At 44.8% G+C, this 12,761-nt stretch overlaps 1 protein-coding gene across 1 annotated transcript; it reads right to left on the bottom strand.

The window, feature by feature from the left end:
* Positions 1-4,881: 4,881 nt before the first annotated feature.
* LOC311147559 (SAP domain-containing ribonucleoprotein-like) lies at positions 4,882-11,350 on the bottom strand. The gene is made up of 11 exons (XM_084184310.1): positions 11,270-11,350; positions 10,661-10,760; positions 8,986-9,035; positions 8,733-8,797; positions 8,563-8,614; positions 8,388-8,461; positions 8,225-8,265; positions 8,018-8,040; positions 7,834-7,905; positions 5,166-5,240; positions 4,882-5,064 (listed from the first exon to the last, which is right to left on the bottom strand). The coding sequence occupies exons 1-11, from the start codon at positions 11,300-11,302 to the stop codon at positions 5,017-5,019; spliced, it is 633 nt and encodes a 210-aa protein (XP_084040436.1). The 5' UTR covers positions 11,303-11,350; the 3' UTR covers positions 4,882-5,016.
* Between the last annotated feature and the right edge of the window lie 1,411 nt (positions 11,351-12,761).

The raw sequence follows: 12,761 nt of genomic DNA, 5'->3' as shown, positions 1-12,761 counted from the left end.
ATTTTAATGAGGGAAATAAGTATTTGACCCCTCTGCAAAACATGACATAGTACTTGGTGGCAAAACCCTTGTTGGCAATCAGAGGTCAGACGTTTCTTGTAGTTGGCCACCAGGTTTGCACACATCTCATTTTGTCCCACTCCTCTTTGCAGATCTTCTCCAAGTCATTAAGGTTTCGAGGCTGACGTTTGGCAACTCGAACCTTCAGCTCCCTCCACAGATTTTCTATGGGATTAAGGTCTGGAGACTGGCTAGCCCACTCCAGGACCTTAATGTGCTTCTTCTTGAGCCACTCCTTTGTTGCCTTGGCCATGTGTTTTGGGTCATTGTCATGCTGGAATATCCATCCATGACCCATTTTCAATGCCCTGGCTGAGGGAAGGAGGTTCTCACCCAAGATTTGATGGTACATAGCCCCGTCCATCGTCCCTTTGATGCGGTGAAGTTGTCCTGTCCCCTTAGCAGAAAAACACCCCAAAAGCATAATGTTTCCACCTCCATGTTTAACGGTGGGGATGGTGTTCTTGGGGTCATAGGCAGCATTCCTCCTCCTCCAAACTCGGTGAGTTGAGTTGATGCCAAAGAGCTCGATTTTGGTCTCATCTGACCACAACACTTTCACCCAGTTCTCCTCTGAATCATTCAGATGTTCATTGGCAAACTTCAGACGGCCCTGTATGTGTTTTCTTGAGCAGGGGGACCTTGCGGGCGCTGCAGGATTTCAGTCCTTCACGGCATAGTGTGTTACCAATTGTTTTCTTGGTGACTATGGTCCTAGCTGCCTTAAGATCATTGACAAGATCCTCCTGTGTAGTTCTGGGCTGATTCCTCACCGTTCTCATGATCATTGCAACTCCACGAGGTGAGATCTTGCATGGAGCCCCAGGCCGTGGGAGACTGACAGTTATTTTGTGTTTCTTCCATTTGCGAAATGTCGCACCAACTGTTGTCACCTTCTCATCAAGCTGCTTGGCGATGGTCTTGTAGCCCATTCCAGCCTTGTGTAGGTCTACAATCTTGTCCCTGACATCATTGGAGAGCTCTTTGGTCTTGGCCATGCTGGAGAGTTTGGAATCTGATTGATTGATTGCTTCTGTGGACAGGTGTCTTTTTATACAGGTAACAAGCTGAGATTAGGAGCACTCCCTTTAAGAGTGTGCTCCTAATCTCAGCTCGTTACCTGTATAAAAGACACCTGGGAGCCAGAAATCTTTCTGATTGAGAGGGGGTCAAATACTTATTTCACTCATTAAAATGCAAATCAATTTATAACATTTTTGACATGAGTTTTCTGGATTTTTTTGTTGTTATTCTGTCTCTCACTGTTCAAATAAACCTACCATTAAAATTATAGACTGATAATTTCTTTGTCAGTGGGCAAACGTACAAAATCAGCAGGGGATCAAATACTTTTTTCCCTCACTGTAGGGTAGATAGCACGTCTCTTCTGTTACATTTTAAGGACCGGGTACTGCCAATTAAGGTAACAACAGGATATGAGTTATTATGTGAGGGCTTATGTACCGAAGCCTTTAAGATGTTATAAATGCCAGAGGTTTGGGCATGTGGCAACAGTCTGTAAAGAGAAAAAGAGGTGTGCCAGGTATGGAGGAGAGCATGAGTATGGGAAGTGTGGAGATGGTGTACAACCAAAGTGCTGCAACTGTGGGGGTGCTCATAGTGTGGCATATAGTGGGTGTGAGGCAATGAAGAAGGCAGTGGAGGTGCAACAAGTGAGAGAAGGGTGTCATATGCTGAGGCAGTGCGGGTGGTCCAGGAGAGAAGGGTGTCATATGCTGAGGCAGTGAGGGTGGTCCAGGTCCAGGGAGATACAGGTTCAAGGGAGAGATGGGTAGGAGCATCTAGACCGGGGATTACGGGGCAGGTGTGCAGCGATATGGTATACATAGAAAAGAGAAAGCTAGTGACGTTCATAGCAGGAGCTATCAATAGCACTGATAAAGAAGAGTCTAAAACTGAGAGGATTAAACTAATAGTGAAAGCTGCTGGGAAACATTTGAGTATGACAGGGTTGACATGGGAAGAGGTTCGAGATGACCTCAATCAGCCGATGGTGTAGTCATGTATTACTGGAGCCTAGTTATGGTGGTAGTACTACAATGGAATGCTCGAAGCCTATTGGCTAATGGGCAGGAATTCAAGCAGTTCATTGTTGATATGATAGCTAAGCCTGATGTGATTTGTGTGCAGGAAACATGGCTCAAACCGAATGTGGAGTTTATCATACAGTGATATGTAGGGGCCGAGATATAGGGGGAGGGGTGCCACCTTCATAAAGCAAGGAATTCCCTACAAGATGATAGGCAAAGGTATTGAACAGGAGAGTGTGGATGAGAGGAGGGGTGCTAGTGGTAGTGAATTACTATAATCCGTGTCAGGTGTTGGAAATGGAAGTGCTGGAGAGGGTGGAGGGCCAGGAAAGAAGTAAGGTAATGTGGTGTGGGGATTTTAACGTCCACAACACGCTTGGGGGGGGGGGAACGGATGGATGGAAATGGCCAAGTGATGGAAAATTTGATAGAAAAGAAAGATCTGGTGTGCCTGAATGATGGCCGAGGGACCAGGATTGATGTAGCCACAGGGAAAGAGTCTGCCTTGGACCTCACTCTGGTATCTAGTGCGATGGCAGGAATATGTGAGTGGCAGTATTCTTTACCAGGAGGAAGGTGGGAGATGAGGTATGCTTGAGGTTATATGGGAGAAACTTGGAGAGGGTGGGGGCCTTCAGGTTCCTTGGGGTATACTTTGACACTAGACTGACCTGGGCAGAACACATTGAGAGAGTGGTGGGAAAGTGTAAGAAGGTGCTAAATGTGATGCGCTGTCTGACTTGGAAGGAGTGGGGGGCTTGGCGTTCCTCATTGAAGACCATGTATGTTGCATTGATCCGATCTGTAATAGACTATGGAAGTATAGAATATGGTTCGGCAGCCTGGATCTCACTGGAAAGGCTAGATGTCATACAGGGGCAAGGACTCAGAATATGTAGTGGGGCGTTTCAGACATCCCCAGTGGCTGCATTACAGGTGGAGATGGGGGATATGCCGTTGCAGATTAGGAGACAATCTTGAACAGATGGTTCAAAAGATCCAAGGACAGGACGTACTGGATCAGCATTTGTAGTGTGGGGTGGAAGTCAGGAAACGTATGACAGATCATCTGGCTGTATATACGGCGGAGCTGATGGCCAGACTGTTGGCCTTGCAGTGGGTGGAGGAAGTTAAGCCAGACAGAATAGTTATTTACTCTTGATTCATGTGCAGTGTTAATGAGTCTTCAGTCCTTTAGCTCACGTAGCAGACACGACTTGCTTTATGAGGTTCTACAAACCCATGGCAGGATTAAGCAGATGGGTATTCAGATAAGATTTACTTGGGTTCCAGCACGTGGGGGTGGAGGGGAACGAGGCAGTAGATGAACTGGCTAAACAAGCACTTAGTAGCGAGGATGTTGAAGTGTCAATGAGCAAGGCAGAGGCAAAAATACTGATGTATACAGTGATGGTGAAGAGATGGCAGGAGCAGTGGAATAGAAATAATAAGGGAAGGCATTTATTTCAAGTACAGAGGAAAGTCAGGAGGGGAGGACAGCAGGAAGGGACAGAAGAGAGGAGGCTATTTTTACAAGATTAAGTGTGGGACACAGCCAGTTGAATAAGACATTAAACGTTATAGGAAAGCATCCATCAGGAAAGTGTGATTATTGTCAGGAAATAGAGACTGTGGAGCATGTATTGCTACAGTGTGGGCAGTATCAGAGGGAAAGAGAGAGGATGGGATTTAGTATGAGGGAGAAGGGGATACAGGAAATTAGTTTGAGTATATTGAGCAGAACGTCATTAGATATAGTCTCAAATATTTTATTTTTTAAGAGAAATGGGGTTTGCAGGTAGGATTTAGTTTCTCCCCGTCTCTGGCCCACATTCCAGTACGGTAGGTGGCGGTAATGCACCATAATGTTGGATGCCAACCGCCGATAAACCTCACTGAAGAAGAAGAAAGCATTATTTCTAAACATCTGTGGCAAATAAACTAAACCCATCTGGTGTCCATGGCATGACAGAAAAGTAACTGCAAAGGGCCTACACTCAGCAGACAAGGGTGAGTGAATCTATAACATATTCCCGGTTTGGACGTGGACTGCAGTGTGAGGCCGGGGATGCAGTCTCGCCTCGAATGGGGACTGTTTTGGATTATTGCAGGTGTGGTGGTCTGGTGCTTTTACAGTCGCGGAATAATCACCCAGGAGGATGCTACACTTCAGTACTGGACGAGTCAGCCTACCAACGGAGGAGGAGCTGTGAACGTCAGACGACCATGTCCCCGATGAAGAGCTCCGGGGCCTGCTGTGTGTCCGATGTTTCTACCTCCATGCCTGGCTGTATCAATGCTCCCTCCGCTCAAGATAATGCCTTTCCGAACCGCCCAGCATCTGAAGGTGTGGAAGACATGGCCCAAGAAATCCCTAATGTTTGTTTTGATTTTAAAAGCAACCGAGATTCTTATTGTAATAAATTGCTATATAAAATAAATCCATTAATATTCTTATTACTACTCAGCAGTATCACCCAACACTCACAAACCTGGTAAGTAGTTCAAGTTGCTAAAATGTTAATGTTGTCCGTGATGAGATTCGAACTCTCAACCTTTGGGTTGCTAGACGTTTGCGTTATACTCCCACCCCGACCAACCACCCTACAGGTCTGGCAATGTAAGCACATGGTCCAACATGCTGTTCCAGGCCGCTATCTGGGGGACCCAATGAGAAGGGTGCCCTGCTACCAGGCCGTGTACTCCACTTGGTACAACTAGATGATAATCAAGTAGCAAACCCATGGAAAGAATCATAGCAACTCTGGAAAATAATTGAAAATGACTTTAATGACAAAGAGTAATGCAACTGATAATTGACAACAAGCTATATATACACAGTACATTTTCAGTTCTGTTTGCAACAAAATAAAAAAGCATAAAACATCATTGTAAATACCACAATTTACACGGTCACATTTCCAAATCGTTCAGAACGCCTCCGTTTCTTTGCCTGTCGGAAAACATATTTTTTTACATCTTTACGGTATTAAGTATGAAAGAAATTGTATAATATACCTGTATCGATTCGATACATAGAATCTGAAAACATACCTCGACATCAGGTATGACAGCAGCGAGGATCCCAAATCTTTCTTTCCGCTTCTTCAGCTTTTCATCTTCCTCAACCTGTAACACACATATGGTCTTAAATATGTAACATGGAGGTGGCTTAAATCAGAAATGCTGAAGTACACTGCTCAAAAAAATAAAGGGAACACTTAAACAACACAATGTAACTCCAAGTCAATCACTCTTCTGTGAAATCAAACTGTCCACGTAGGAAGCAACACTGATTGACAATACATTTCACATGCTGTTGTGAAAATGGTATAGACAACAGGTGGAAATTATAGGCAATTAGAAAGACACCCCCAATAAAGGACTGGTTTTGCAGGTGGTGACCACAGACCACTTCTCAGTTCCTATGCTTCCTGGCTGATGTTTTGGTCACTTTTGAATGCTGGCGGTGCTTTCACTCTAGTGGTAGCATGAGACGGAGTCTACAACCCACACAAGTGGCTCAGGTAGTGCAGCTCATCCAGGATGGCACATCAATGCGAGCTGTGGCAAGAAGGTTTGCTGTGTCTGTCAGCGTAGTGTCCAGAGCATGGAGGCGCTACCAGGAGACAGGCCAGTACATCAGGAGACGTGGAGGAGGCCGTAGGAGAGCAACAACCCAGCAGCAGGACTGCTACCTCCGCCTTTGTGCAAGGAGGAGCAGGAGGAGCACTGCCAGAGCCCTGCAAAATGACCTCCAGCAGGCCACAAATGTGCATGTGTCTGCTCAAACGGTCAGAAACAGACTCCATGAGGGTGGTATGAGGGCTCGACGTCCACAGGTGGGGGTTGTGCTTACAGCCCAACACCGTGCAGGACGTTTGGCATTTGCCAGAGAACACCAAGATTGGCAAATTCGCCACTGGCGCCCTGTGCTCTTCACAGATGAAAGCAGGTTCACACTGAGCACATGTGACAGAGTGGAGACGCCGTGGAGAACGTTCTGCTGCCTGCAACATCCTCCAGCATGACCGGTTTGGCGGTGGGTCAGTCATGGTGTGGGGTGGCATTTCTTTGGGGGGCCGCACAGCCCTCCATGTGCTCGCCAGAGGTAGCCTGACTGCCATTAGGTACCAAGATGAGATCCTCAGACCCCTTGTGAGACCATATGCTGGTGCGGTTGGCCCTGGGTTCCTCCTAATGCAAGACAATGCTAGACCTCATGTGGCTGGAGTGTGTCAGCAGTTCCTGCAAGAGGAAGGCATTGATGCTATGGACTGGCCCGCCCGTTCCCCAGACCTGAATCCAATTGAGCACATCTGGGACATCATGTCTCGCTCCATCCACCAACGCCACGTTGCACCACAGACTGTCCAGGAGTTGGCGGATGCTTTAGTCCAGGTCTGGGAGGAGATCCCTCAGGAGACCATCCGCCACCTCATCAGGAGCATGCCCAGGCGTTGTAGGGAGGTCATACAGGCACGTGGAGGCCACACACACTACTGAGCCTCATTTTGACTTGTTTTAAGGACATTACATCAAAGTTGGATCAGCCTGTAGTGTGGTTTTCCACTTTAATTTTGAGGGTGACTCAAAATCCAGACCTCCATGGGTTGATACATTTGATTTCCATTGATAATTTTTGTGTGATTTTGTTGTCAGCACATTCAACTATGTAAAGAAAAAAGTATTTAATAAGATTATTTCATTCATATCTAGGATGTGTTATTTTAGTGTTCCCTTTATTTATTTTTTGAGCAGTGTATAATCACAAGGTTTCAATTGAGCATTTATTTCAGGATGCCCTGTAGTCTAATACACACACCATACAGGTCATTAGGTACACCACCCCGTTCACGAAAATGGATCGCCCCTACAGACAGTGAGTCACGTGGCCGTGGCTTGTTATATAAAGCAGGCAGAGGCATTCAGTTACTGTTCGATTGAACGTTAGACTGGGCAAAACGAGTGACCTAAGCGACTTTGAGTGTGGTATAAATTGACAGTGCCAAGCGCGCCGGATTCAGTATCTCAAAAACTGCCGCACTCCTGGGCTTTTCACGCATGACAGTGTCTAGGGTTTACCAAGAATGGTGCGACAAACAAAAAACATCTGGTCAGCAGCAGTCCTGTGGGTGAAAACAGCTTGTTGATGAGGTCGAAGGAGAATGGCAAGAATGGTGCAAGCTAACAGGCGGGCCACAAACAGGCAAATAACAGCGCAGTACAACAGTGGTGTGCAGAACGGCATTTCGGAACGCACAACTCATCAATCCTTGTCACAGATGGGCTATTGCAGCAGACGACCACACCGGGTTTCACTCCTATCAGCTAAAACCAAGAAGCGGCTCCAGTGGCAACGCGATCACCAACACTGGACAATTGAGGAGTGGAAAAACATTGCCTGGAACATGACAGCGAGTTCAGTTTACTTGAGTGGCCTGCGCAGTCCCCAGACCTCAACCCAATAGAGCATCTTTGGGATGAGATGGAACGGGCTGTTCATGCAGCGGCAGTACCGCCGTCCAATCTGCAGCAACTGCGTGATGCCATCGCGTCAGCATGGACCAACATCCATGTGGAACGTTTCTGACACCTTGTAGATTTCCCTGAATAATTCAGGCTGTTCTGGAGGCAAAGGGGGGTCTGAGCCGGTACTAGATGGGTGTACCTAATAAACTGTCCAGGGAGGATAGAAGCTGCCCTATCCCTAGGCGCTCACCTTCTTGGAAACTGAAGAAACGTTCCCGCCAAATCGCTCTGCTCGCTTTTTTAGCTGTTCAACGCTGACCAGCTACACACAACAGAGGGAGATAGACGTTTCATTAAATATTCTGGGTCACTTATGGTTACATTAATTAAATGAGGGGAGGTCACTGCTTATCACAGATATTTGGATTACTCACAGTGGATTTATTCACAGTAACACCTATGATAGAAAGAAAAGAGAAACACTGATTAAAACCAGAGAGCAAATACAGGAGAAAACATTACTTGTGACAATGATGTTGTTCAACCCTTGTTTATAAACTGACTGCAGGTTATGGTTCTTGGAAAAAATAATATTAAAACCACACAAGACCTGTGAAAATGACTGGAAGATTGACACTGACCTGGGGTGGAAGTTGGCGGTGCAGCAGCGGGCAAACCAAACCTGAACACAAGACATATATTTAATAAATGTCAATATAGTTTCATAGATATGCCCAATCAATAGTGTGGGGAATATGTCTTCTACAATTTTGAAGAATGGTTGGATACTTGTGGGATACTGACCGGGCAGCACGTATGGCCTTCTTGCCATCAGCTGACGCAGGGACATTGAAGCGTTCTGCTCTTTTCTGTACCCTCTGGGAATACAGGATAAAAAATGTTAATTATAAGGTTAGCACACCACCATTGCATTGAAGACCTGTCATGACTGGCGAGAGTGCAGCAAGCATTGTATTACCTCATCCACAGACGCCGGGGGTGTGATCTTTACCACTTTCTTTTCAGCCGTCCTGAAACACATTAAAATCGCATTTGATTAACATATTTCAATAGGGACATCAGATCATCAGGAAAATGGAGAGAAAATGTCACTCTTCAATGTTTGTTTGCATAAAAGGAAAAACTTACTCCTCAGACACTGTTACGGGTTTCTTGTCATTAACCTCAGTGACAGCATCCTCTTTCGTGAGGTCCTACATGTTCAAATGCATAAAGCATAATCAAGAAATGCACCTATGATTTTACATTTTCACCAAAGCAATTGCAGTATGTACAAAGTGACTTTATACTGTATGATCAAAATCATACTGGACATGGTGGAACCCATCTAATCCATACATGAATTGCCATTGCTGCCATAATGGTTTAAAACCAGGCTTACCTCTGGCTCTTCTCCCAGAACGTCATCTTCATTTAGGCCCATGTCATCCTCTGTTTAGGAAAAAAATCATAGACTTATGATTCACCTTACCATTTCATAGGCTTGGTGGAATTTGCCATATTGCTCACACCTTTTAAATATAAATGGGTGTCAAGGGGTAGGGGCTAATATAAGTCAATTTGGAATTCAGCAAGTTACACTTTCCACTCCATAGGCCAACTCAATCATCAAGTTTGCAGATGATAACAGTGATTACTAACAATGACGAGACAGCCTACAGGAAGGAGGTGAGGGCCCTGGCGGAGTGGTGCCTGGAAAATAACCTCTCCCTCATCTTCAGGAGAGAGCAGAGGGAGCATGCCCCCATCCACATCGATGGGGCCGCAGTGGAGTAGGTGAAAAGCTTCAAGTTACTCAGCATACACATCACTGACAATCTGAAATGGTCCACCCACACAGACGGTGTGGTGAAGAAGGCGCAACAGCGTCTCTCAGGAGGTTGAAGAAATTCAGCTTGGCCCCTAAGACCCTCACATTTTTACGGATGCACCATTGAGAGCATCTTGTCGGGCTGTATCACCGCCTGGTACGGCAACTGCACCGTCCGCAACCGCAGGGCTCTCCAGGGGGTGGTGCAGTCACCCCAACACATCACACTGCCTGCCCTTCGGGATATCTACAGCACCCAGTGTCACAGGAAGGCCAAGAAGATCATCAAGGACCTCAGCCACCCGTGCCACGGCCTGTTCACCCTGCTATCATCCAGAAGGAGAGGTCCGTACAGGTGCATCATAGCTGGGACCGAGAGACTGAAAAACAGCTTCTATCTCAAGACCATCAGACTGTTAAATAGCCATCACTAGCCGGCCTCCACCCAGTATCCTGCCCTGAACTTAGTCACGGTCACTAGCCGGCTACCATCCGGTTACTCATCCCTGCACCTTAGAGGCTGATGCCCTATGTACATAGACATGGAACACAGGTCACTTTTTAATAAATGTTAAATACTGTTTTACATTTTAGTCATTTAGCAGACGCTCTTATCCAGAGCGACTTGCAGTTAGTGAGTGCATACATTTTCATACTTTTTACCCATTTCAAATGTATATACTGTATTCTAGTCAAGGCCATGCTATTCAACTATTGCTGTACATATACTATTCTATCCACGTATTCTTCAGATATACTACATATTCTATCCATATACTGTCCATAATTTCTATACATCCCATCACACACACCCTCGACTCAAACATTGTTTGTCCTAATATTTCTATATTTCTTAATTCCACTCTTTTACTTTTAGAATTGTGTGTATTATTGTTAGATATTACTGCACTGTTGGAGCTAGGAACACAATCATTCCGCTACATCCGCAATAACATCTGCTATACCTGGGAGACAGCAGGGCAGTTCTCTGTCAGATGGAACAGGAAATGCAGGGCAGGGCATACTGGCGCTCAGTAAGGAACACAACCCCACCATCAGTATGAAAAATGTATGCACTCACTAACTGTTAAGTCGCTCTGGATAAAAGCGTCTGCTAAATGACTAAAATGTAAATATGTGTATGAGACCAATAACATTTCATTTGATTGGAAACTGCACCAGGCTTTATCAGAGTATGGGAACCTGACCCCATTTGTATTTAGTCCATCCATTATTGCATGCTCACCATGTTCCTCCAGATAAGCCTGTAGTCGTGTGATCAGTTCCACTTTGTTGCCCTTCACATCCAGACCCCTGGTTTCACACTCTTGCTTCAGTTCAGCAAGCTGTGGGAGGCCAGACATGAGTGTAGATTACTGGTTAGATTACATTTTAGATGAATTCCCACTAAATGGCAATTTTTGCAATTAAAATCTTACTGCCAAACAGCCAAGTTAGGCCTAACATTCTCAAGCACATCCTGTACAATATAGTTAATTCATCCAGTCACTTGTAGTCGCGCATGCGCCGATGTTATCCGTTGCCAACTTCACAGCCGTAGCAGAGCAAACTTTGGCCCTCGTTGAGATAACAAAGCCACGCCAACCCAATACACGCGTGGATATCTCAAACTTCATTGTTAGCTAGCTACACCGTGCAGCAAGCGTGGGCTGTTTCCCTTCCCGTCCGCTAGCATCTGCTAGCTAGCTACCTACGACTCTTTGTGTCCGGGGATCCCCAGCGGGCTAGATCCTGATTTACAAAGTAAAGGTAGCTGAAACATACAATACATAATCTCCACAAAATATAACACCGATATTAGACGTTTTAAATTTAGCAAAAACGGATTAACAACCTTTAGTTTATGGAGCTCCACAACTTCAGCCATCTTGCTTTGTTGTAGTGGTGGGTAACGAACGACTCATTTTGAACGGCTCTTTTTGGTGAACGTCGGGAACCGAATCGCAGCTGTGAAAGAGACGTTTATTTGGCTCCCTGATTTGCATAGCCTACTGTTATGACTTTTTGAACGCCAGAGTCCAGGCATCGATTATCTGCTGACAAATTATAAAAACATTCACTGAAGATGGTAATTCCTCAATGCAGGAACAATATAGCGAGGAGCCTCATTCTGGTCCGTGCTTATTATTTCAGTGCATCATTTTTTTTTCTCAATTTGTTTTTGCAGGCCATCTAATAATTTTTTCAGGTAAAAATGTATTTGAACTCAAATGTCAAGATCTGGTAGGCAACCTTTTAGGCTTTACATGATCGATTGACAATTTTATCATGTTTTTAGGTACATTTCTAAGCACTACTTAACGAAAAGCACTTTGGGAGCAAAATTCACGGCTCCTTAGGTGAATGAAGCCAAATGATATGGCTCACCGAAAAGACTCGGAATGCCCATTACTACTTGGTTGATTAGATGCGGAATCTGTTTCTTCGATCAGAAATTGACCTGTCTACTTCTTCAGTAGAATCCCAACCGCTTTGAGTTGGTACATTGCCATCTGCTGCTGTACTAATGGATAGGTTGCATAAATAGTTTTTTGTTTTTGTGTGTAAATTCGGTGACACTTTTGTAATTTGCGTTGACACATCAATGAAAAGTATAGCCCAGTTTTTCATGTAAAATATCTTTATTGATAGGCCTAAGTCGTTCGTTATATACATTGAACCTTACTTTTCTAATCCAACAGATTTAGAAGGGGAAAACAACACAATTGGACTCCAATACATGCGATAGAATCAATGGAATTTTGGATAAGCCAATGCATTGCGTCACAGATGGTACAGTATTCAAACTACATTATGATGCATGATGTATTGACAAATAATCATGTTCGGAGGCATGTTGCTCTTTCCTGTCATGCTGTGCTATGGAGAACAACATTTCTAAAAGCAGTCAGGTAAACAGTTTGCTTTCACCTTTGCATTTTGTTAAACTTGTAAACAATTGTGTAGCCTAAGTATTTTGTAATTGAAAAGGTAAAATAGGCTATTGTGTACTCCAATACTATGAAGTCTGAACAAAAACAGTAGGACTATGTGAATCAAGCCTAATTGCCATCAAAGTTTACAAGTGCCATGCTCTGAACTGAGCTACAAAGGACTACAACATTAACTATTCTTGTGTGATGAGTAACCTTGCCTGAGATTTGTGTTAACTGCCTGAGCTAATGCCTAGATTTAAGCTCAGTGGGCTAACACAGTCTTGTGACATGTTAGCAGAACAGCGCCGGAGAAGATGGCTGCCGTTTTACAGCCCTCTAACCAATTGTACTATTATGTGTGTTTTTCCGCGTTATTTGTAATTTATTTTGTACATAATGTTTCTGCCATCG

Source organism: Coregonus lavaretus (assembly GCF_964263955.1).
Source record: "Coregonus lavaretus genome assembly, chromosome: 20".
In the NCBI taxonomy this organism is placed as follows: Eukaryota; Metazoa; Chordata; class Actinopteri; order Salmoniformes; family Salmonidae; genus Coregonus; species Coregonus lavaretus.
This window is presented reverse-complemented; position numbering and strand designations above follow the sequence as displayed.